Here is a 25455-nt window from a genome sequence, read left to right on the forward strand (position 1 = left end):
TCATGGTTTGGACCTCTTAGTGATAAATGTAATAATGTTTTTTAGAGGATTTTGTAAACAATTAGGGAGGTAAACTTCTGAATAGTGCTAAAACAAAATTTTTGAATGATTCAGAGAGGGTGAGGTCTGGTTAATATGGAATGGATCGATGTGAACAGAAGAAAAAAATAGGAAAAAATTAAATTATTTTAACACTGTCGAAGGATGCCAGTTATCTTCTATTTCTGAGAATATTTAAATATACCTCTGTGGTTAGTTCTTGCTTACTTATTCCCCAGTATGCTGTCTCAGCTACTGGATACTTAAAGCTTCTGTCCTAGTTGAGCAATTGCAGTGCTTGTATCCTAACATTTCAGTGGCATATTTTTCATCACTTTGTAATGCACTACGAAATCTCTCTGAAGTACTGTCAGTTGCCAGAGTAAAAATACCAAAATTTTTACTGTAAGTTTCCAATAAGATGATGACCTTGAAGGGTCTGGATTTTCCTTTTTTAACTATGGGTAAAAAGGTAAGATACATAAATCATATTTAGAAAATTTGTACAGTGTATTTTAATTACAAAGATCATGGGGGGAAAAAATAGGGTTCTCTTTCCCCCAAAAGAAATCTTAAATTTAAGTTTAGTTTAAATACAAAGATCATGGGGGGGAAAAAATAGGGTTCTCTTTCCCCCAAAAGAAATCTTAAATTTAAGTTTAGGAAATCTATCACTAAAATTGTAATTATGTAACTGGGAAACGAGCTTCTGCAAACCTTTCTTAAACTTGAAAGATAAACTTTCATGCTGGGATGGGATTGTACTTGTAAACTAGGAATATGTTTAAATTCAGAAGCAGAAACTTTCAAGGAAGAAATGTCATCAGTTACATTGTGATGCGAGTAATGTGCAAGGTGTGTGCATATAGCTTGAAATAGTGGTGGAGTGCTGTGAACTCATTCAGCTGTTGGCTGAATGGGGCTATTAATATTGCAATAACAGTGACTGACAATGGCAAAGATTCTTCCACCACTTAGGATGAGATTACATTACAGCTGAACCAATCTAAAAGCTTGTTCCTTAGTAAAAAGGAGGTCATGCTTTCCCCAGTGCAGTGACATGGTCATGCCCCTTTGTGAGCATCTGACCACTTGAAATCCAACTCAGTTTACTATAATGACAAGTTGAAATGGATTCTCCTGCTTACACTCTGTGCATATTAAAGTACCTTTGCATTCCTTGTGTTTTTAAAACCCCACACCTTATTTATGCAAAATTGTTGCAAAAATTATTGAAAGAAAAATTGATCAGGGTGTATGATGGGTTTTCTTTGGCCAGAGTTTGCCAAAAATGTGGCTTTTTGGATCTCTTATGAATAATATTAGAATGAGTATATAAAGGAAGATAATTTACATTTTCTTTCAACAAACAACTGAAATATTTAGGGCAAGCCTTTATTAAGTTATATGCTTAATAAAAAGAATAGAAAAGCTTGCTTTTTGAAAACAACTGTTTCAGCTAGTTGAGGGATTAATCATCCCTTTGTGATGTCACTTGAAAGTTTTCACACTTGAAAAGAGCCTAGTTAATTTAGGTCTCTCATTTCCTTTTGTGTTTAAAGATGTAGTTATAATGATGCAAGAGGAATATTGGGCAATGATCATATGTTCCCAGGGCTTGTCAAAAAGCTGAGCGAGTTAGATAGATAATGAGAAGTTCTGTTGCTTGTAATTTCCCATGATTTTTTCATACTTAATTAATATTTGTTCCAATCAGAGGAAAGTGAGAGGACTGTTGTTGGACATAAAGTTCATTTCCTAAATCAATGGACGTGTTACTTTAGATCAGAGTTCTGTCTAGAGCAGTGGTGTGATACCATGAGCTCTGTCAGTATTTAAAAGTTGATAACTACAGATGAAAAAGAACAGTGTGCTTCTGGTAGTAACTCTTCCTCTTGCTCTAGCAGCATCAACAGAAATTGGATCATTAAAGAAATAGAAATTGCCTCTTTCCTAGGTGATAAAGTTTAGTTGGAGCTTTTCAGATTAGTTGATTCTTTCAGAGGAGGGCAGGTTCTATTTTTATTGCTTGGCATCTCTACGAAGTGTGAAGAGCTGCGTAGGCTACAGTAAGACATAGACACTTGTGATAGGTTCATGTTATTGTAGTTGGGTATTTTGCAAATGCATGGGAACATTTGCAGAGTAAATTCATTCTTCTGAGGATGAAAAATGGACAAATTCAGATTGTAGCATTGGGATTTTATGTATTTAGCACAGTTGAGCACTGGCCTTCAGAAAAGCACTGTAATACACAAATAACAATGTAGTTACCATCACATTTACTTAGCATTGCAGTTTGTCATCACAGCAACACAAAGAGAATGGTGGCAAGATGTTCCTCATAAAAGACATGACTAACAAGAATATTGTGGTTACTGTAGCTCAGTGCTACTCAACTGGTACTTTGTTGTCCAAATCCAACTTGCTGCTGCCCTGGAAGCTGCAGATAACTTCTGCTGCTTTAGTAGTTATATAGGGGCTTGCACAACTCAGACCTGGCTATCTTCTGTCACTATGGTAAAACTACATGTTCATAGCCTAGTCATATGTTTTTGATTACAGAAACAGAGGCCTTGTTACACATACACTCTGCTTTCCTGAGATGATGATACACTGCCTTTAGACCCACTTTGTGTCTGTTGGAATGAACCTAAATTCTTTTATTCTCTTTTTGCATCAAGCATTTGCAAGGGCTTTTTACTTCAATATAGTGTTGCAGGAGTGTGCTTAGTGTTTCAAAGCTTCAGCCATGTTCACAGGGTGCTTGAGCATAGCCAGCTAGACCCAGTGACCCTGTCTCGCCTGTGTGGAGCTGGTTTGGATGTTCCTGGGTGTGCATAACACTTTATTCTCAAACTGAATGACTAATGTAAACCTGTGCCCAGTGGCTATATACAGTAACCTTTTGCACTAAAAAGCACTGACTATAAGATTTGACTGACTGGTATTAAAAAACCATGGTTGTAAGATATTTGCAGATCACAAACAATATTGAATAACTGAGCATAGCTGTCAGCATTCTGGAGTTTCAGTATGCTCAAAATCAGATTATAGCCAAGTTCGCAGAAATTAGAAGCATTTCTCTGCTTGTTTGGTTTAGAAAATCTCTTTTTTTGTTGTTGTATTTCAGCATTTCAGACCATTTATACTTAGATACACTATGGAATGAGCTTGAGGCTGGAAGGGTGCTGAAAGTGTGATACTTGTCTGCTTCCAGTGTAAGGTGTGCTTGCATCAGTGCAGAGCTACCCCTTCTCCTGTGCTGCACTCTGCTGCATGGCTGGCCATTTGATGAGCTGACTTTTATCAGCTAACTTGACAGAAAACTGTTAAAAAACCCAAAAACTGACAGAAAACCTGCTCTCTGCTGGTTTAACTTCTGCCAGATTAGGAGAGCTGTTTGTTCCCTTAGGATTGGGTGGAAGAAGTGGTGCACAGGAAGTGAAGGAATAGGGAGCTTGGAGAGTGGTAGGACCTGTCTCTTGAGTGAGCAAGTTTAGGTAATGTCAGCGGTGGTGCACGGGAAGTGAAGGAATATGGAGCTTGGAGGAGAGTGGTAGGACCTGTCTCTTGAGTGAGCAAGTTTAGGTAATGTCAGCTTTGCCTGGCTCCCTTACTTTCCACCTCTTGTGTAAGATAAACTCTTTTGACTGAAATTCATCATCATTGCCAGTGTATTTTTAGGAGAATTGTACACTCTAGTGGTTCTTGGCTTCAAATGTTTTTTGAAGCAAAACAGAAGGAACTGATGTGAGTACTAGGTGTATTTTGTCCTGTGGTCTTCTCTAGTGTACTGGTGTTAGTGGCTGTGCTTTTCTGCCTTCACTTTGCTTTGCTGCTGAAAAAACTGAGTCAAATCAGAAATTAACTTGTTACACTTTTTAGAAGGAGCAAACGGAAGGAATTGGTTGTAGAACGCTTTCAGAAAGTCAGAGTCTTGAGGATAACAAAATATTTATGTTTTGCGGTAAATTGCATGAGAATAGTGAAGTTTACTTTTAATGAAATGGGAGTTCAGTTTTCATGCAGTATGCTATCCTTTGGTGTTTTTTTTTTTCCCCTCAATCTAATTACTGACTAGAAACTATTTTTAGTGCTTAAAATTGAGGATGTTACATTGCAAGTATTGGAGCCTTGCATTTGCAAGTGAAGTTCTGATGTGATGGGGCTGCACTGAACAATGGGACTCTGTGATCCTGATAACTTCTCAGTAAATCTGAGCAAGATAATATTTATGAAGTATAATTTATGTTCTATTCTGGATTACTTTATGCAGACGTTTCCATGCATTCATCAGCAAACTGCTGGGTGAAGCAAAGAATAATTTATCCAAGTGAAACTACAGAGAAGAAGCTGTCGAGACAGGCTTCAGTTACTGCTGTATCAGCTAAACTGTAATTTAAATACAGGGATACAGTTATGTTGCTGTGTTCATGGGAGAACTGTTTTCATAGTATTTCAAGCTGCTGTTGTGGAGCAAGATTTCATTATGATGAATACATCTCCACAGCCAGGAAGCTTAATTTCATGTATCTTTCAAGAAAAGTACTCAGATTAATTATTTCCAGTCTGTGGCTGACTAATTTGGCAACACAGATCTGGTGGGACCGAAATCAGTGGTGTACTACCTAGTTATAAACCAGATGCCCAAGTTTTGCATTCATGTGTAAAGCTGTATTCAGATGTTAATGTTTTCTAAATAAAGTACAAATTATGCAGTATACAGCTAAAATGTGTAGAAAAAGATAGTTCATCCAAAATCATGATAAATTTTAAAGATACCAGGAGCAAATTATCTTTATATACCAAAAAATAACAAAGTCATTGCAGTGAAACATATGCAATAGCTGTATGTGCTGTATAGACTTTGATATGTCCAATGATTTTGAGAACATATTTTATAAAGAAGAAAACTTCCTTTTATGTTTAACTAATTAATATTGATTTTTATTCTGGCTAATTATTTTCTGGAGTAGTAGTATTGGAATTCATGCAGAAAATGTTGGTTTAGTTTGGTTTTTTTAAAATTTTTAATATAGATTCAGTAATGTTTTGGGGCTAAACAACAGCTATCAAAGGAGATAGAATGTATTTTTTAATGCAGAACTGATGATTTGGAGTAAAACAGGCTCTTTTGGAATAGAGGCAGTGGCATGTGTTCAGTAAGACCTTTCAATGGTGGTGTTTTCTGTTAAAAATACCCTTACTAAAATTTGAGATGCATTAGTAACTAAAATAAAGAACAACTATTTTTATTTTAGTGGTTTTACTCAACCAGCAAAACCCATTCTATGGACTTCAGGGAAAAATCATGAAATCCTAGAATGGTTTGGGTTGGAAGGAATCTTAAAGACCGTGCATTCTCAACCCTCTGCTGTGGGCAGGGAGCCTCTCTCTAGGACAGGTTGCTCAGAGCCCCATCCAGCCTGGCCTTGAACACTGACAGCGAATGGGACATCTGTAACTTCTCTGGATAGCCTGTGCCTCACCACCTTGGCAGTGAGGAATTTCTTCCAAATATCCAATGTAAATGTGTCCTCTCTGTTTAAAGCCATCATCAGCCGTTGTCCTGTCACTCTGTGCCCATGTGAAAAGTCCCTTTCCAGCTGTCTTGTCTCCCTAGAACCTTCTCTTTTCCAGGCTAAACTACCCCAACTCTGTGAGCCAGTCTCCAGAGGAGAGGTGCTCCAGCCTCTGATCATCTTCATTGCCTTCTCTGCTCTCCCTGCAGCAGCTCCATGCCCTCCTTATGCTGGGGCTGCCAGAGGATGAGTACTGGTTGCCAGACTGAATGAAAATAGGAATCACTTCTGAAGATAAGACTTAGTTACTGATGATTGTGTCTTAGTCAAGTGAAATAACTTAGAACAGACTGTTTCACCAGACAGATAAGCTAATTAGAGAAATAATTTGCTAAATGCTGTTTGCTATTTATGCTCTTTTTTGGAAGGACAGGAAAGGAAAGGAAAAGATTTCCTTTCATTCTCTTGTCTGCTATGTGTACTAATAGTAATATTGATGGGATTTTTAGTGCTTTAAAACAAAGAAAAAACCCCATTCTGCATGTTAATTAAAAAAATGTTAGCCTTGATTGTGGCTGTTTTCTTCCTCAGCCTTCAGCAAGGGAAAGATAAATGCCACTTTACAAAGACAAAAAATGTTGGGTTAACAGATGGTAGCATCTCTGAGAACTGGAGAGGTCAGTATATGAGTTTATTCAAAGCCTTTTTCATTAAAAATTAAAGCATGAAAGAATAGTTAAATTAGCTAAAAACTGAGTATCTATGAAAGAGTAATCCTTATTCTTTACTCTCACACTTGAAATTTTACTGGTCCAGTTTGAGCATATTCCAGATTTGTCTTTGCACATGGCAGTGTAAAAATACTTGTGATATATAGAAATGCTGAAATCTTTTTTCACAATTATTCTCTACCTTCTCACAACTGACTTTATGCAAGGGATGCAGCTTTTAAAGATTTTTAGCTTATACAGGAATGGAAATACTTCTCTTACTCTCTTTCAGAAGCACAAGTATATCAACAAGCACCATTCAAATGATTCAGTGGTGTGATACCAGCTTTTATCTTTTGGACTGTTGTATATAATGTTTTATCACTGTTTTTAGTAGAAGTCTCATTTTCTGCAGCATTTCACCTGTCATTTGAGTTTTTACTCTTAAATTGTGTTCTGGTTCTTCAGACTTATGTGAAGCTGTGCTATACTTTGAGTATGCATTCAGTTTCCCTCAGCCTATTCTGTGAACAGGTTCTTGGATTCTAACTTGTAACAAGCATGCTTGCCACTTATCCTCGTGAGCTACCAGCCTGTACCTGCTCCTGAACCCATCACAGTTCCACCCTTCATCCACATGAAGTAGTTCACAACAGGGTTTTTGTGTCTTGAGCTCAAAAGAGCAGTCTGCAGGTCTCCAGTTGCTCCCTAGCCCTGAACATGCCCCCAGTGCAGAGATACTGATGATTTTACATAGAGTTTTTTTTCCTATTTAGCTTTGCAGAAAAGAACTAGGTTATTGAAGTGCTGGCGTGTTGAATATCTTCCAGGGCTTGTATTCAGCAGGTTTCAATGGATTGGGTTTTCTTCATGAAATCTGCTCTGAAGAGGAAACAGCAGCAGGGGGAACATTCTTCAGTGCCTTAACACAGTGGTTGGAGTACCTGCCCATAATCCTGGGAATTGGGGTGCATTTCCACCCTTCATTTATCCAGTCTGTTTCTTGATACCTTTGTAGGGGCAAAATAAACATGTAAACGCTTTTGTACTCTTCATAAAAGTGGGTTTGTTTCTTTTTAGGTTAAATGGCTCCTAGTAGAAAATAACTGTAATGTTCAGCTGTTATAGTAGATAATGTGAAGAGAAATATATAAAACTTGGCTAAATTTACTCAGTATCACTTCCTTTTCAAGAAAGTGACTTTCTGAAGAAGCATACATCTTATCAGCTGAGCAATATACACTGTAAACTGTTGAGCAATTCTAAATTTAAGTTAGGAGGGAAAAAAACAACCCTTTTCCCATCAAGGTCTGAAATAAACAACTTCAGTAAGTAGTCTCAATTTACATTATGTATGTAAATGCAAATGTGTCTATTCCAAAATGAGTATGGATGTTTCATTGCTTAAAATCACAAGTTCATATAGCATATACAAAGCGTGACAAATGTCTGACTTCTGAGGAACTGTAGAAATTTGAAGGAATGTGAAGGTATGAAGTTGCAACTTATTGAAATCCTAAGTACTTGTTTTAGAAGTAGATCACAAAGTTCAGAAAGCAGTGAGTAATGAAATGGTGAAGCAGATAAATACGGATATCCTTTGTGCAGTGTGCAAACTTGAACGTGACAGATGTTTGACCACCCTGTGTTCAAGACAGGCGTAGCACAGACAGCTAATGTTGTAATTTGGTTTCTATGGCAGTGACTTCATATTATGTAAGGAAGTTGCATATACACAGCCTTGGTTGTCATGGTTCATGGTCCTTTTCTGATTATTTAATAACTTAGAAAACAAAAAGTTTCTACTGCAGCTAGTTACAACTGCTTTTATTCTTATTTTATACTTTGTCATAGCAATGACAGTTTCAAGTTAGCCAATTTAAAGGCTAAATTGTATCTTGAGATCTTCACAGGACTTTTGAAAGAGACCTTGATTTTTGCTACTGCAGAATAGAACTGTGCCTTCCCTGGCTATAATAACTTGAGTTTTTGCAGGTGATTAAGAATGCTAAATGCATGCAGCATGTTGGGCCTAATTTCTACTTTTCCATTAGTTTTCTAAAGAGCGCAAATTAGATGACCTTTGAAGGACAGAAATAAGCAGTTTCCATAAAGCCTTCATCTGCTAATTGCTAGTTACTAAGAGTAGGAAAATAACTTGAAATTGTGAAAAGTAAATTATTGTTTGAATCTGCATTTTAAAGGTGGTCTCTGTAACCCTTCTCTTCCTTGTGTTCCTTCAGTTAAGGGTCTCAAATATAGAACTGGCACTGACACTGATTATGACAGGACAAAGCTCTGGTAATGAACACTGTTGTGTATGGCTTTGTGTATTGCTTGGGCAAATAATAAAATTTGGTAAATATACATTATAATAAAGTAACCTCTGATTATCCTTTAATAACTTCCCTAAGATAACCCTACTGAAAGATCCTGCATCTTTCAGCCAGATTACACTATTCTGGAGTAGAAGAATTCTCCAAAATGAACTGTGATTATTACATTAAATGGGTGGACAAAAATTGTATATTTGGAGAACAAAGCTGTATATTTAAGTGTTTTTTCAGCATATTTTCAGATTTTTGAATTTGACTGAAAAATATGCAGCTGTGTTAACAAGAGCCTCGTTAAAGGTGGTGTTGCATCAGTCATCTGGTTGGTTTGCTTTAGTTGCATGAGGAGTTGCAAACAATTGATGTGGTCTGTTTAAGCTGTGGCACAGAAAAGGGACAAGGAATCAACCCCTTGTTTGGAGGGTTTGGATATGAAGGGGCAGGACAGAACTCTTGAATGGGTTCTCTTAGTACACCTGCAGACATCCCAATGCTTGGCTCTGCTTCCAGAAATGAGAGGCTTGCTGTAATGTGGTATTGCAGGGCTTGTGAAGATGTTGCTAAGATGACATCTGTCTTGTGACACAATAAGGTCTGCACTAAGCCTCCCAGCGATTTTTCAGTGTTACATGGGGATTAGACTTTCTCAGGCACTCTATCTTCTCGCTTCCTGGTTATGAGTAGACTTTTAAGTTTTGCTGAGGCTGCTCATCTTTGTCCATGATGCTGCAAGCTGAGTCACTTCAGTCACCTTGGCTGTAGGTGCAATGAAGTTGATCAGTTTACAGCTGCAGCTGTAAAAATAGGCTGAGAATAAAAGCCATGTAATTGTTTCTGTCCACTGTTACTTCTTGGGCACATTAGAATAAACATCTGCTGTGTTGGCAGGGTAACAAAATATACATTTGTTAGAAAAGTGCAATAGGGAGCTTTCCCTGTAGTATATAAGAGTGAGGTAAAGTGTAGTTGTTGCTGCTCTAGTGCTTTTCACTGACAGGCTAAGAGTATCTACATAATATGCCAAGGTTAAATGGTATTTAGCACTACTTTTAGTTTGTAAAAAATACTTTTTCTGCATACACATTATGCCCTTTTAGTGTATATTTTGTGCATTGAACAGAATTAGTGATATAATGAAATACAGTAGCAGTTCAGTGAATGATTTTTATTTCATTATTAACCAGAGTTTTTATTCGATTTTCATACAGCTGTGTTAAAGTTCTCATTTTACTATTTGCAGCTCTTATCTGGAAAGACCTATGGGTACAGAGTGCAAAATATAGTAACAAGTGAAAGGAAAAAATACAGTAAATTCTCTGTTATGTGCTGGCTAATCAGTAATTACTGTTTTGTTTGTCAAAACATACAGGTTGATGTCTAATGGATATCACATAATGGCAAGCATAGTGGTTTGGGGGTTTTCTTTGCATTTAGACAATCAGTTGGATTTTCCTTCTAAAAAGTGCTTTTTATTTTTATGAAGTGTGTATACATGTTTATCTAAAGAACTTTTGGAAAACTAAAATAGTACCTGTTATTGCACATATCCTTTCAAATTGAAATACAGCAAAGTGATGTATAGCCCAGAAAAGGAAGTCATGTGTGTAGAATAGAAAATAAATTAGAAGGCTACCTTGTAATGGAAAATACTTAATGATACATTCAGTATCTGCTCAGTGCAGTGGAAACTTCAAGGTCTGGTAGAGTTTCCTGTATATGGCAATTTCATGGAACTTTAATTCTTGTTTTTGATTGCTGTCCTTTTCCCAGGACTGTCTTACTGTTTTTAAGCTTGATTTCTTACACTGTTGTATTCTTCCTTCTGTATAAACTTTTTATATGCTTATTTTTAACTAACAGTTAATTAGATTGCTCCCTATCCCAGTACTTTTTCTCTTGGCTTGAATTTAGCCAGTGTGTATTGCTTTATTATAGCAGATGTAATTTGTCTGTAATAATGAATACTATGTGGAGTGTTGTAAAATACTTCATGCTAAAAGGACAGGACACATGAAGCATTCTGTTCTGGGGAAGTATTGAACAGAATAGTAGGATAGATTGAATCAAAACATAGATCTTAGGCAAAGGTAAAAATCTAGGAAGGATATTGATAGCCAAAAGATGACTGGTCACAGGAATGCATAAATTCACCTGTCTTTTGTGCTTGCAAAAACTTCATGTAATCTGCTGTGTGATGGGAGATAGATAATGCACCAAAACTTTCTGGCTGCATGGAAACTAAACAGGCAGAAAGACAAGTAACTTTACAAAATTAAAGGTGGACCTTTTAGATGAAACTGCTTCCCTGTCTTGTGAGGGCTATTAAAGTCCTGCATTCCTAAACAATGCCTTTCTGACATCAAGCTATCTAAGTACTAAAGTATGTATTGAATCTGTAAACATGGTGATGGTCATGCTGAATTTTCAGATATGCATGATATGGTGTACCAGCCTCAAAATGCTGAGTACCTACAGGATTGAGGCTCTAGTGAGCACAGCAGAAATCCAATAATTGTCTGAGTTTAATAGTGTACACTTAGAACAAATGAGAGCTCTAAAGAAAATTACCATGTAGTGTTTCTATTCCCCTGTCAGCTAAACCGTAAGAAGAATAGGTCATAAGTAGCAAAATGAGTAATTGTTCTAGGGATGAATCTGTGTGATTTACTTTATTAAATAAAATTGTAGCCATCCTTCAGCATGAAATGCACATTGAGTATTTTGAATGGGCAAGATGCAGTTGAGTAGCTTATGTGGATCCCTCTTGCAAGTCCTTCCAGGAAGAAGCTGGTGTGCTCTGTGTCCCAGATCGCTGCTGGCTGCTCTCCCCTCTTTCCTTGGGACGTGCCTGCCTGATCATTTCTCAGCTGTTTGCTTTTACTGGGTACAGATCTGTAACATGTTAAGAGTTTAAGACCCAAAATTGCTGCTGAAATTCCCAGAGCATGGAGTTGTAGCTGAAGTTTAGGATCATGGAGATGTTATTAAGCATATATTGGGGCAAGTTATTTATTTTTCTGCTGTATGATGCATTTCTTCATATTTGTTTCCTTTATTGAATGCAGTGACACTCATGAAATATTTTCTCTTAGGCAGGCTCCTAATAAAGATTTGAGCTAAATATTAGCTATTACACTAAGTAGAAACCAACTACAGGGCTGCATGCCCCAAAGTGCTTTTTTTTCATCTTTTGGTATGCCATTCCACTGGGGAGCAAGAGAGTTGTTAATATTTATTTTACACAAGCAGGAATTAGAAGAAAACAAGAAGAGTCCCAGAGTGTAGTAGAAATCACTGTTAATTGTTATGTTTGGATATTTAAAAAAAACAAAAAACAACGCAGCACCCAAACCCACTACTCCACACTTTGTAGTATCATTGGTATAAGAAGCTGGTTTTACATAAACTAATTTAGTTACTATTGGAAGTGCCAAGTTTTAAAGCAACACAACATCACTGAAGGAAAAACAGCAAAATCAGTCTTATTGAAATAAGTGCCTTTCTTTGTAATTTCTTACCTGACTGAGTTAGGTGGGGGTTGGTCTCTTTCTCCAGGCAGCAACTCACAGAATGAGAATACACAGTTTAAAGCTGCACCAAGGAAAATTTAAGCTGGATGTTTGGAAAAAGTTTTTTACTGAAGAAATAGTGATAAAGTACTGGAATGGTCTGTCAGGGGAGGTGGTGGAGTCACCATCCCTGGATGTATTTAAGAAAAGACTGGATGTGGCACTTGGTGCCATGGTTTAGTTGAGGTGTCAGGGCATGGGTTGGACTTGATCTTGAAGGTCTCTTCCAGCCCAGTGATTCTGTGATTCTGTACCATGTAAACAATACAGAGAACAGTTTATGCAAGTCCTTGAGAAAGGAATGTGCTTTGAATTCAAATCTCTTGAATAACCTGTGCCTACTTGTTATCAAAAGGGTAATGAATTCTTGCCTTCTAAATGACCAGATTATTTTCAGCTTTATCTAACACTGCTGTCAAAAGTGTTAATGCCTCTCAAACTGTTATGCATCCTTGAAGTAATGAATTCTGGGGTTTTTCCCCCTTCAAAAACTGTAAAAGCTGTCAAGGAATGGAACTACTGCATTTTGTACTCAGTGGAATTGCAATTTCCATAAGTAATGCTCATAATGAAGAGTGCAATAATCATCCCAATATGCATTTCAAGAATATTTCATGGGTTGGATGGTAATTATGTCTGTATCTTCAACAGTTTGGGTTTTTAAAATATGTACTTTATATTTGCAGATATATGGAGTTTGGGGGTCATTCTCTTCATGTTAGTCTGTGGACAACCACCATTCCAAGAAGCAAATGACAGTGAAACTCTGACTATGATAATGGACTGCAAATACACGGTGCCACCTCATGTGTCCAAAGAATGTAAAGAGTAAGTAGAGCACTAAACAACTTGGAAGCATTCACAGAAGTAGATCTGCATTACTTTTGGGAGGTCCCCATACTATATTATCAATGTGTAGAATACTCCTTGATACTCTTCCTTTTATGTCTCTCAGTTATCATGCATTTTATAAAGAATTGAAGAAATTACTCAGTACTGATTGGCTTTGGCCAACTCTTTTGCTGGACAAATTACCAGGTTGTGTTGAGATTATTCTGTCACAAGGGTTAGGAATGTACTGCTGCTTATCAGTTTCTGTCCAAACAAGTTACCAAAAACAAGTTTTGCTCATCTCCTACTGAAATTGCAACTCCAAATTAACATCCTAGGTTATCAAGGGAGAAAAATATTTGGTCTGGAAATACCATAACCATTTAGGAGTCACAGTTCCTTTTGATGTGTTTTTCTGCAATGTTCACTGGAACCTTTTTATTGATATGTTCCAGTATTTCCCATACTTCTCTATTGGTCAATGACCTTCAGGCCTTTAAATATATATCCCAATTGTATCATTTAGACTATTTTAAAATGTTTTTCTGGGTTCTTGAACATGCAGTAGAATATCTTTTAATTTTCAATACAGAGAACCAGATGCCTTTATAAATGCTTGGAAAATGTGTCTGGTTCAGTCAAATAAACTGGAGCAGCATCTAGAATTTTGTTACTTGCCAAAGAATGAAGTTTGTTACAGCTGTGGTCATGATGACCAGTCCTTTCTTTACCTGTCATCTGTGCAGTCCAGGAGTGTAATGCATAACACGGTGAACAGCATCCTGGCCTGCATCAGCAGCAGTGGGGCCAGCAGGGCCAGGACAGTGATCCCCTGGCTCAGCACTGGTGAGGGCACATCCTGAGCCCTGTGTTCAGTTTTTGAGCTCTCCAGAAAGACATTGAGGTCATGGACTGTGTCCAGAGAAGGGCAGTGAAGCTGGGGAGCAGCTGAGGGAGCTGGGGTTGCTTAGCCTGGAGAAGAGGAGGCTCAGGGGACACCTTACTGCTCTCTACAACCACCTGAAAAGAGGTTGTAGCCAGGTGGGGTCAGTCTCTTCTCCTAGGTAATAAGCAATAGGATGAGGAAATGACCTCAAGGTTAAGATTGGATATTAGGAAAAATTTCTTGTCACACCTTAGAACAGGCTGCCCAGGGAAGTGGTAGAATCACTGTGCCTGGAGGTGATGATGATTCAAAATAAATGTAGATGTGGCACTTAGATTGTTTAGTGGTGAGCATGGTGCTGCTGTTTTAGTGGCTGGACCTGATATCAGTAACCTTTTCCAACCTTAACGATTCTGTAATTCTGTGCCATAGCTGGTTCTTGTCTTGTCATTAGCACCCTCCAGTAACATGGGAAAGCTGCTCTGAGCTTGAAGAGCTTCACATACAGGAAGAGGTTTAAAGTACAATACAGGAAGAGGTTTAAGAGGGAGTTCTTATCAGTGAATTGTATTGAATCAATCTCTTGAGGTGCTGAATGGTGAGGCCAGGAAATTTACCTTTTGCAGCCTTTTGCTTAATATACTTGCTAACATTGATTTCCTTACGTGTCCAGATCTACTTTCTCTGTAGGAAGCACGAATAATGTACAGCCAGTTACCCAGGTGCTCAATGTGTTAGGTTTTCTTAGAGAAAAGACTCTGGGAATGCTTAAACTTCCTGCTTAGAGTGAAAGCTTTTGTGGATTGAGATGCATAAACAAGCTTCAAGCAGAAGGCACATGTGCTGCATTTCTGCCATTTTACTACAGGTGTAGTTTCAAAAAAGCCAAATTAAATACGGAGTTTGTTCTCTTTCTGTCATACTAACAAAAGCAAAGAAACTCAAGGCTCCCATGTCTCACCCTGCTTTTCCTCTTGGTAAGGGCAGAGACCACAGCTAATAAAAAGAAATGTGACTTTTTTTTTACTGTAGAATTCTTAAAGAAGGTTGGATTAACCTCCACTTCTTAAATCCATACATCATCTCACATAGAAAAAAAAAGCAAACAAAAAAACCCCGTTAAAAATTGTGATTAACTTTGTGTGTGGCCTTGCAATCAGAAGTTGCATGGTACAGTATATTTAGTTGAAGAAAAAAGCACTATATGAGAGCTGGAAAACATGTTGGAGCAATAGAGTTTCTTTGTAACCTTGGCAACAAAACCATATATCCATATTTGTTGAACAAAGCCAAAAATACCTCCCCCAAGAATCTTCCATGTATAGTAAGCGAACAGAGATGTGCTGTGCTAATAAAGTCTTCTTTCTCTGTTTACTTGGGTAATTCATGCACTTTCTTTCCAGCATTTGTAAAATCTCAGTATCAGCTCATTAGTAGATTTGTCCCTACAACATCCCAGAGAGTGCATTGGTCTGTTTAGGTTTTTTTATATGTGGGTAGAACAAATCTCAGTTTTTTCAAGGATACAGAGGACTCAAATTTCTGATATTTACTTCAGAATAAAATATTTTTGTTTATCTTGCCATTCCATATCCTTGTTCACAGCAGCAATAATAAAAAAAAATCACATTTATATTAATTTACCGACTAGCTGATAGGCCACCTGTGACCTGAAGTTGCCCTATAAAACCAAATAAATGAGAAGAATCAGATGAATTGTCTAAGTGCAGTAAATTAAAACTGTAGTGTTTATAGTATTTATAGTTTTAATAAACCATTTCAGTTTAACAGTATTTGTAAAACTAAACAGTTTCCCATCACATTGTTTACTGTGAGACTTCAGAAGATCTATGGGACCTGACAGCAGAAAATGTCTTCCTAATGTTGCTCTTACAACAGCTGCTTTTTTAAACACGTGTGTGCATTTTTGTTTCGATTTATTTTTTATTCACAGTCTAATTACACGGATGTTGCAGAGAGACCCCAAGAGAAGGGCATCTTTGGAAGAGATTGAAAACCATGCATGGCTCCAAGGAGTTGATCCCTCTCCTGCAACCAAGTATAATATTCCTCTGGTCTCGTACAAAAATCTGTCTGAGGAGGAGCACAACAGTATAATACAGCGCATGGTTCTCGGGGACATCGCAGACAGAGACACCATAGTGGAGTAAGTGGGCAGCCTTCTACGTGCACTTTGTTTTGTGCACCTCTTGGGTTTGAGTCAAGAACATCATGAGAACCTTGGGTACTTCAGTGTTTAAATATCAGGGCATTCAGTTAATAAATAAAATATTGCACTCTTGCTCTGTGATAGGATATTGTGGGATCAGAAGTACTTAAGTATACCCAAATTCAGGAAAAACTTAAAGAAAATGTGTTAAAACAGTGTTTTGATTCCTGCAGTAGCTGTCTTAAGTAAACTTAAATGCTTTGGAATCCATGCTTATTCTTCATCTCTCATGCATATTTAAAGGTGACAAATTCTAGCATTTTTCCCTGAGTGCATTTCCAGTATACCTAAATATTAATTTAAAATATTATTCCCTATATCTGTGTAATTCATAAAAGTCATTGTCACTGAGGGAGCTTGCTAGAAAGCTACATAGATGATTCTAATAGATGAAAACTGCCAAATTTCTAAACTATTCCCCAAATTGAAAGAGGTCTCAAATATTTTCTCTTTTTTATGTGTTCAGCTGTTAAAAACTGTTTATGCGCAAGGGAAAGCAGCAGTCTCCCTTCTTAAGCTTTTAGCTGTGTAACAGGGGCAGCTTTTCTGTTGTAATGTCTGAGTGATGCTTACTGTCTTATGAACTTATTTTTACTATAAACTCAATGTGGCAAGTCTAAAATAATGAAAGTTTTCTTCCATTTGTTGCATAACTGAATATTGGTACTTTGTAGTTGCATGTGCCAGTGGGAGAGCACATCACTGGTGCAGAACATTAATAAAAAACAGTTATCATTTAATGAATGTAAAATAAAAAATAATTTCTTGCTTTTGTTGGATGATATTCTAAGGATGTCTCCTCCTAACTATGGCTGAAATTGCTAGACTTGTTGGCTCTTTATTTTTAATAAAATTAAGACATGCACATCAAAAGATCAGAAATGGGCAGTCCTGCTTTCAGGCACTCTTCCTGCTATGGGAAGCACAGCAAGCTGCAAGATGCATGTCCAATTGTTAAAAACCACTGATGGATGAGTTATTTCATGTTTTGTACTTTCCTCAGGGCATTGGAGACAAACAAATACAATCACATCACTGCTACTTACTTCTTACTAGCTGAAAGGATCCTGCGAGAAAAACAAGAGAAGGAAATTCAGACCAGATCTGCAAGCCCCAGCAACATCAAAGCTCAGTTCAGGTGAGAATTTAGGAATCTAAATGGCTGGGATGGGTTTGGGGTTTTTTTCTTTGTTTTTAAAATTGTCTTAATGACAATATTAAATTTCCCAAGTATGCTGTCTTGAAAACAGTAAAATATTCATTGCAAATTTTAAATGTCTTCAAAGGGCTGTGGACACTTCAGAAACTGTTCAGAAATCAGCTGCACATAACATTTTCAATTCCTACCCAAATGACAAGGCAATTTGAATTCTGTACCTAAAGAGGCAAGTTTCACACCCCCTAGAAAAGGGCTTGTTCAATGACCTTCAGCTCCTCATACAAATTGTGTTATGTAATATCCCTGGAGAAAAATCAGTTGCATAATCCATAAACCTGCTGATATGGAATTAGTTATAAATGAGAAATCACTCTAAATTTGCCTTGTAGGTTATGTTCTTTTTCATGTCAGTTGCTGTGCCAGTTGTCTAAGAAAAATTATTGAATTTACCATTTCAATCAGTCACTTAAATATACTGCAATAGATTGGTTTTGTTTGACAAAAACATGAATTAGAAAAAACCTAATGGTAAGGGTTCCTGAGATTTTCCAAGCTGCAGCTTGTGACAGAGTAAAACTAAAAGGGGGGAATTGGGCTTCTGGCATCTGGTTGGTATTGCAGTGATCAGCCAGTTGATTTGCTCTGCAGGCAGTTACCAAAGCATCCCACATTCTCAGTTACAGCAGAAAAAGCTTTAAAAAAACCAACCAACTAACCAAAAAAAGAACACCAAAACCAACCAACCAAAACGCCCAACCCAAAAGGCAAATAGTATAGTTTCCACTTGCAAATAGATATTGGAGGATTCAAGTTTTGAGCAGTTATTTTCTTAAACATTGTGGTTTTTCTTTCCTGAGTTAAGTGTTAAACTATCACTAGGGATCTGCTGGTATTGGATAAAATTTGGCCCATCTTGACAGCTGTTCCAGTGAAGATGGAGGAGGTTCTGAGGCATTTTCAGTAACTTTGATCCTGTAACCTCCAGTCTTTTCAAAAGTTGCCTATTTAGGTAAAATACTGGTAATTGCTACTAGCAACAATAACAACTGTTAGTATATAATTTATTAATGAAAAAAGAATGCTAAATGTTTGTGCTGATGTTTAGCACTGCTAACTCCAGCAAACACCTTCAGTGTTGTTTATCTGTATGATTTAAAGAAAAACAACTTGTTCATTCTAAAAGTTTCTCTGTGCAACTTTCATGGTCTAGCAAACACCTTTAGTGTTGTTTATCTCTATGATTTAGAGAAAAAGAAAAACAACTTGTTCATTCTAAAAGTTTCTCTGTGCAACTTTCATGCAAAGTCATAGTTTTCCTTGGCCTGATTGATAAAAGTAAGGTATTACTTACTACCTGAAGTTAAATGTAAAAAAATGGACACTTCTTACAGATTAAGGATTCACATTAGGTTTAAGTCTCCATTGGTTGTCACCTTGGATTTAGGCTTGAGATTATAGAGGCATCTCTTCTGAACACCATTCTGCCTCCCTGAATTATGAGTTGATGCTCCATGAATGTTACAGTGTTTTCAGTGTCCTTAGTGTCCTTGTCATCCCCAGGTGGGACTGCACCCTGCACTGTGTACACCTGATCACCATTCACTCAGTGGTCACTGGTGTAGGAAATTTTATTTTAGGTGGTTGCAGGAACTTGAGAAGAGAGTCACTGTTGCAGGCACTAAGGGTTGCCTACAGAACCTAAATGGAGTTGGAGAGCTCAACTCTCTTCAAGGGTGATTCTGTAACTTTGACTCAGCAGTTGTTTGCAACTTTTTCCCTCAGTGTCAGTCTTTCAGTGAAGAGCAGCTCTAGTTATGTAAGAAACTGAAACAAAAAATTCAATTAATCTAGCTTTTTATATGAATTAGTAAAGCTGGAGTAGCTGTAGCCTGCCCTATGAGTATGAATTTTCATAACAAAGACATCTGCACAAACTTGGGAACCCTTGCTTTTATGGTCCCAGTAGCTGTCCTTTGCCTCCATGATGGTTCTAAATTCCAAGTGTTTCTGTGGAATGACCTTATGGAAAAGACAACACAGTAATGCATTACTTTGATTTTGAGACGTCAAAATATTAAAAAAACCCCCAACTTATTTCCAACCTGGAGCTTGTTTTCTGTCCCTCTCTCCCCTCAGGCCCAGTGGGAATAAAGGGAGAGGCAGAAGGGAAGGGAGGCAAACATGGGCTGCTATGAGAGATAAACATATTGTAGTGAGGAGGTTTATTGCCTGGCAACTACAGTACTGTAAGATACTATATTTGCTTTTTATTGTGACAAGTACAGAACTCTTCCTATTTTTGCTGACAAACCAGTCTGTTCTTTTAGCATGGCAAGTTCCTGTAAGATTGAGATCTTCATTTTCTGTCATGTTTGTAGTTATGTTTCTAGCATATTTAAGTCCTGTTTGTTAATTACAGGCAATTGTGTTTAAAATACACAGCAGAGCACAAGTCATCAGCAAACTGAGTCAAGTGTTTCCCAGCATTTCTGGAGACAGCTGGGACCTAAGGGAGGGTGCCAGCATGAAACCAAGGAAGAGCACAGCCCAGGCTTCACTTGTCTGCACAGCCTGGCTCTGAGCTGCAGCTTTTGTTGCTTCCCTGCAGGTAGAGCTCCCCACTGGACAGACTGGTGGAGGCCACCAGCAGCTCCCAGTGAGACAGGCAGGAGCCTGCATGGCTCCACACAGGGAATGCACCACACAGGCTCAGGGAGTGTGTGGGCAGCCAGGCCCCACTGTTGGAGGGTCCTGGCGTGGAGGTTAGAGGTTTCTGGTGCTGCTGGTTGAGCATAAGTGACACAAGTACTTCACAGCAAAGCCTGCAGCATGGCTGGGTGAGTTTATTGCTGGTTTTAGTACAGCCTCTCCTCAAAGTCTGTACAGCTGGGGAGAAAGTTGTCAGGAGACAACCTGGTGTAGACCAGTATCTCACACTTGAGGGTCCTTTTCTGTGCAGCGTTCAGCAAATGCAGTCCTGCCACAGCAGAGGTGTCTGAGCCTTCCCTCTTCCTTCTGCTTGACCTCCTGACATGGCAGAGAGCAGCAAACTGATGTGATTCTTGTGTCTTTGTGTGCAGCCTGTCAGGCAGATACCTGGGGTCACACTTGGTGTGAAACGTTCTCTGCTGCTGTCCTCACTCCCTTGCTTCTAAACTAGGCCATGAAGCCCTTTCTTTTGGCACACACAAAGTATGGTTGGGAATGTCTTGTAATATGCTGTCCATATGTGAACAGAGGTCTTTACAACAGCTTTTCATGCAGTAGCAAGAGTATTTTTGTTATGTAAAGTTAAGAGATTGGCAAACTTTTTAAAATGAAAGACAAGAAATGTGGGGCTTAGGCTGAGTGAAAAAGTTGAAGAATTGTTCAGTGTTAATATGTTAGTCTATAAATGTTGGTTTTTTGGATTAGGCTTTTAAAATAGAGAGAGTAAAGACTGACAGTCTTTGTTCTTAAGTTTATTCTGTGTGCACTATTGGACTATTACAATATATATTAAGATTTAAAGTTAAATGCAAATCATTAGAAAGTAACTTAAGATACTGGAGATGAGACATCAGCTGCCTACTTGTAAAACTGATGGACACTCATGTTACTTACATTTTGATTTGAGCTAATGCTATTACAGAGTCATACATTTTCGACTTGGATTTATAGTTTATTCAAGTGTTATATTCTTAAGCAGCTTGAGTTCTCAATTCATGCAGTTGTATCATTCCAGCTTCTCAGCTAAGGACAAATAAATGTATTATCTCAGTCTGCATGTGTTTAAAATGTAAGTGAGCTTTGTAGAATGGAGCTTGGTGAGAATGAGAGACTGTTTCATCTGACTCACCTTTTCAGTCTCACTCATGTTAATTCTAATTTAATTTTTATATTAAGAATATTGGGGGGAAAACCCCAGAAAGTTCAGATTAGAAGTAAGTAGTTTGAAATACAATCTTCCTTAAGTTGTGCTTGAATAGGCTAGTACCTTCCTCTGGGTACTGGTGGTTCTGTACCAATCTCAGATTATTTTTTTGAAACCCCATTATTTCAGGGTTTTTTATTGCTTAATTCATTTTCTGAGGGCAGTGAAATCTTAAACTGTGATTCGACAGTAACCAACATAATTTCTAAACTGTGTTCTTGTATAGATGGTGTTCCTTTCAAATAGCAGCATTTCTAAAGGAATGCACACTCTTGGAGAGCACTTCCTTGTGCTCAGTCACTCAGTACTGTTGTTTACAGACATGCCACTCAGCAGCCCAATTTGTGTGTCAGTACTTGTGCTTTTCTGGTGCAGATCTTACACTTCCTTGTAAGTTCTGAAATGCTTGCTGTGATGTAAACTTCCTGTTTATCTTCAATTTTTTATGCAGGCAGTCGTGGCCGACAAAAATTGATGTGCCCCAGGATCTGGAGGATGACCTTACAGCAACCCCTCTCTCCCATGCCACTGTTCCACAGTCCTCGCCGGCTCGCACGGCTGAGAACGTTCTCAACGGGCACCGGAGCAAGGCCCTTGGGGATTCCACAAAGAAGGAAGAGATCCCCGAACTGGCTGGGCCGGCACTTTCAGCAGTTCCATCGGTGAGCTTGAAACCCACTACCAGTGGGCGGAAGTGCTTGTTCAGAGTAGAAGAAGATGAAGAGGAGGATGAGGAAGATAAAAAACCTATTTCTCTTTCTACTCAAGTTGTTCTGCGTCGTAAGCCTTCGGTTACAAATCGTCTGACTTCGAGAAAGAGCGCCCCAGTCCTCAACCAGATCTTCGAGGAGGGCGAGTCAGATGATGAGTTTGACATGGACGAGAACCTGCCCCCAAAGCTCAGCAGGTTAAAGATGAACATCGCCTCGCCCAGCACCGTGCACAAACGCTACCACCGGAGGAAAAGCCAGGGACGGGGCTCCAGCTGCAGCAGCTCCGAAACCAGCGATGACGACTCGGAAAGTAGGAGGCGTCTGGACAAGGACAGCGGGTTCACTTACTCCTGGCACAGACGGGATAGCAGCGAAGGGCCACCTGGCAGCCAGGGAGACGGTGGCGGACAAAGCAAACCCAGCAATGGAAACGGAGGGGTGGACAGAACGAGCCCAGGCGACAGCAGCAAAGGTGGGGGGAATCCCTCCGGCAGCTCCGGGGGGAGCACCAACACCACCTCGGGCTCCACTCGGAGATGCGCTGGATCTGGAAACTCGATGCAGCTGTCATCCAGAAGTGCAGGGGAACTGGTTGAAAGCCTGAAGCTAATGAGCCTTTGTCTAGGTTCACAGATTCACGGCAGCACGAAATACATTATTGATCCTCAAAACAATCTGTCCTTTTCCAGTGTAAAAGTACAGGAGAAATCAACATGGAAAATGTGTATAAGCTCCAGCGGAAGTGCAAACCAGGCTTCATCACTGAGCAGCCTAAAGTTTTTTTCCGACCAAATGTCAGACACAACAAATGAATTGGAACGGCTAAAGAACAGGAACTTGAAAAACAGTGTGCTACAACTACCTCTGTGTGAAAAGATATCTGTGAATATTCAGCGGAACCCAAAGGAGGGGCTGCTGTGTACCTCCAGTCAGACCAGTTGCTGTCACGTCATTTGACAATGACCTGACTGGAACAGCTCGATTTGCTTGACAGAGTCATTCTTCCTGCTCAGAGCTGTGAACACCTTGTCACGGACCCCCTTTTGTTGTCTTAAGATTTTTAATGGGCTTCGAGCAGTTATTTATTATACTTTAATTTTGTCTTTGCTTGATGGTATGACAATGCATGGTCTTTGCATGCTGCTAGCAGATATGTTTTTTCTTTTTCAACACAACAGAATATTTTATTGTGTAATTTCTACATTTATAATTTTACTGTGGAAGATCTGGATTAAATTAAAATAAAGATCTGGATCCTAATGTAAATGAAGCACTTAGAAGTTTCATGTTCTGCACTTAAACTAGAAAGAGAAGCTTTTGTTTGCTTATGAAATGTTAATTCTTGTTCTGACCTTCTGTGAAAACTAAAATATGTGATATGTGGCATACTTCTATGTGTCTGAAACAGAACCAAAGCAATAATGTTTTGATGCTGAAAACTCTTCAGGGAGCTTTCAGATGTTCCAAGGCTTGTACAAAGCAAAGATGCACTGAAAATTAGTGATCTTGAAATATGATTTTAAACCCACACCTATTTGTCTTAAGCTATGATATAATAGATGAAGTTGTGGCTCAAAAATCAAACTGAAAAGATCTTGTTTTGCTAGAGGCAGTTTTCTTTAAAAAAAAAAAGGCAAGTAGATTTCTAAGGCAGCTTTCTCCCATAGAAATATGTTAATATTACAAGCAGACAATCTTTTTTAATATAACAAAGGTAAATTATTAAGTCTACTTCTGAGTTTTTACATGCTAACTGAAAATAAAGTATTTGTATGACTTACTTTTGTTAGTAGTATATCATGACACTTAGTATTTTAGGTTTCTACCTTGTAAACCCTCTCTGCTGTTCTCGCCTCCCCTCCCTGAGATTCCAGAAGGCAATAAGGGATGGGAAACCTTTAGGTAATTGGATTCGCATTGAAATTGTCATTTACAGTTTTGTTATTATTACTCTTTTTAGGACTTAAAATACTGCTGTTCCCCACATGCACATCACTTACTTTCCCTCAGTAATACACTTGTTCATGAAGTCCATGTAGAACAACCTGTAGGAAAGTGTTTCTTTCACAGCTCTGAGCCTTCCTGTCAGGTTTCCCATTGCCATGGCAAGGTCTTGATTTAGAGTATTTCTGTACAAAAGGATACTTTTGACCAGATGAATTAACTTTGTGGAATTTTATTATCTAGAATAAAATATATTGCAGATTCCTAGTTTTGGGAAGGGCAAGAATGTTTTATTTTTTCATGCTGTGCACTGGGTCTTCTAAGCAATGCTAGTGAAACTGGGGGTACTATGTAGCAGCGCCCTGGGCAGACCCTGGGTGTCCCAGAGGAGTTTGACACTGTTGAGCATCTTGTAACACTTTCAGAATGGTCAATACAGCGCGTTTTGTGTCTGCTGCAGCGGGAGCAGAGCACCAAAGAACGGCTGGGTCAGGATGGCCACAGCTCACAACAGCTCTTGTGATTCCTGCAAGACTTCAGAGAGTCTGAAGTGCGTGGGGTGAGCTGAGCCAGGGGCTCTGCTTCTGCAACAAGGCAAGGAGAAGTGTTGTGCTTCTTTAAGTTTTAATCTCTAGTTGCAGTTTAGTTAAAAGCTACAAGCATAGACGTGTGGGTGAAGCCATAGAACATAATTGCTTGAATTTTTTGAGCAGGGATCTTACCAAGGGCCAGAAACGAGATGTGTGGTTCACAGACAGTGAGCGTAACATCCACGTAGGAGACAAGTTTATAAAGGGCATTGGCAATAAACTTTATTTGTTGCAGCTTTTTTCCAAGTATTGTAAATACTCTTTCCTGATATGTACAGCCTTGGAATGGCACCTTTTAACTAACCCCGGGTGTATTTTGTTTCCAATGTTTTTATATACAACTGTATATATGGTGCTCACTTTAGAACAGCAGTGTTGACCATTTATGCTGCATAGTTGTATTATAGCCTTATAGTTGTGTGTGGCTGGTTGGACCTCTGGGTGTACAGATGTGTACAGATGTGTTAGTCTGAGTGCTGTCCTCTCCCCCTCTGTTGATAGGTGAATGATTGTGCATGTGGTGTACGTCGTGTTATGTCGTCACGTAAAAGGAAGGGCGAGAATAACCACTACATTAAGATAATATTGGACCAAACTATTTAGAGCAAGTAAACAGTTTCTTGTACCCCTTAACGTGTCTTTAAGAGTTGCATATAGTTACAGTAGTGTATAAAGTAAATATTGTGGAAAAACAGTTAGTCTTGTATTTTTCTGTATGTGTGTATATAAAAATATATAAAAATAATGTACCTCTAGCAACTTAATCTGTATTTAAGATGTGACAATCTTGACACAGAATTTTAAGAGTAGCAGTCTAAACAAGCAGAATTAATGAACAGAAGTATAAAAATTTCTCACCAAGAAAGAATCCATGTGTGTTAAGAGGGTACAGAAATATCAACTGATCTTATTGCTTCTGGCAATGTTTGGCTTTTTCATTGTACAAACATTCATGGTGTGCGACAGAAATGGAAAATCCAGTTAATAAAAGTGATATCCTGATTGATGCATAA

The 25455-nt window shown here is 38.5% G+C and overlaps 1 protein-coding gene across 1 annotated transcript in view; it reads left to right on the forward strand.

Annotated features, from left to right (window-relative positions):
• Positions 1 to 25455, forward strand: part of SNRK (SNF related kinase) — a 39968-nt gene extending 14513 nt beyond the window's left edge. The window contains exons 4-7 of the mRNA XM_039704916.1: positions 12863 to 13004; positions 15848 to 16060; positions 17127 to 17261; positions 21647 to 25455. Coding sequence (XP_039560850.1) covers positions 12863 to 13004; positions 15848 to 16060; positions 17127 to 17261; positions 21647 to 22865 — 1709 coding nt within the window. The 3' untranslated portion in view covers positions 22866 to 25455. The remainder of the gene's footprint in view (positions 1 to 12862; positions 13005 to 15847; positions 16061 to 17126; positions 17262 to 21646) is intronic.

The sequence above is a fragment of the Passer montanus genome, unplaced genomic scaffold (assembly GCF_014805655.1).
Source record: "Passer montanus isolate IOZ18808 unplaced genomic scaffold, ASM1480565v1 scaffold10, whole genome shotgun sequence".
Lineage (NCBI taxonomy): Eukaryota > Metazoa > Chordata > Aves > Passeriformes > Passeridae > Passer > Passer montanus.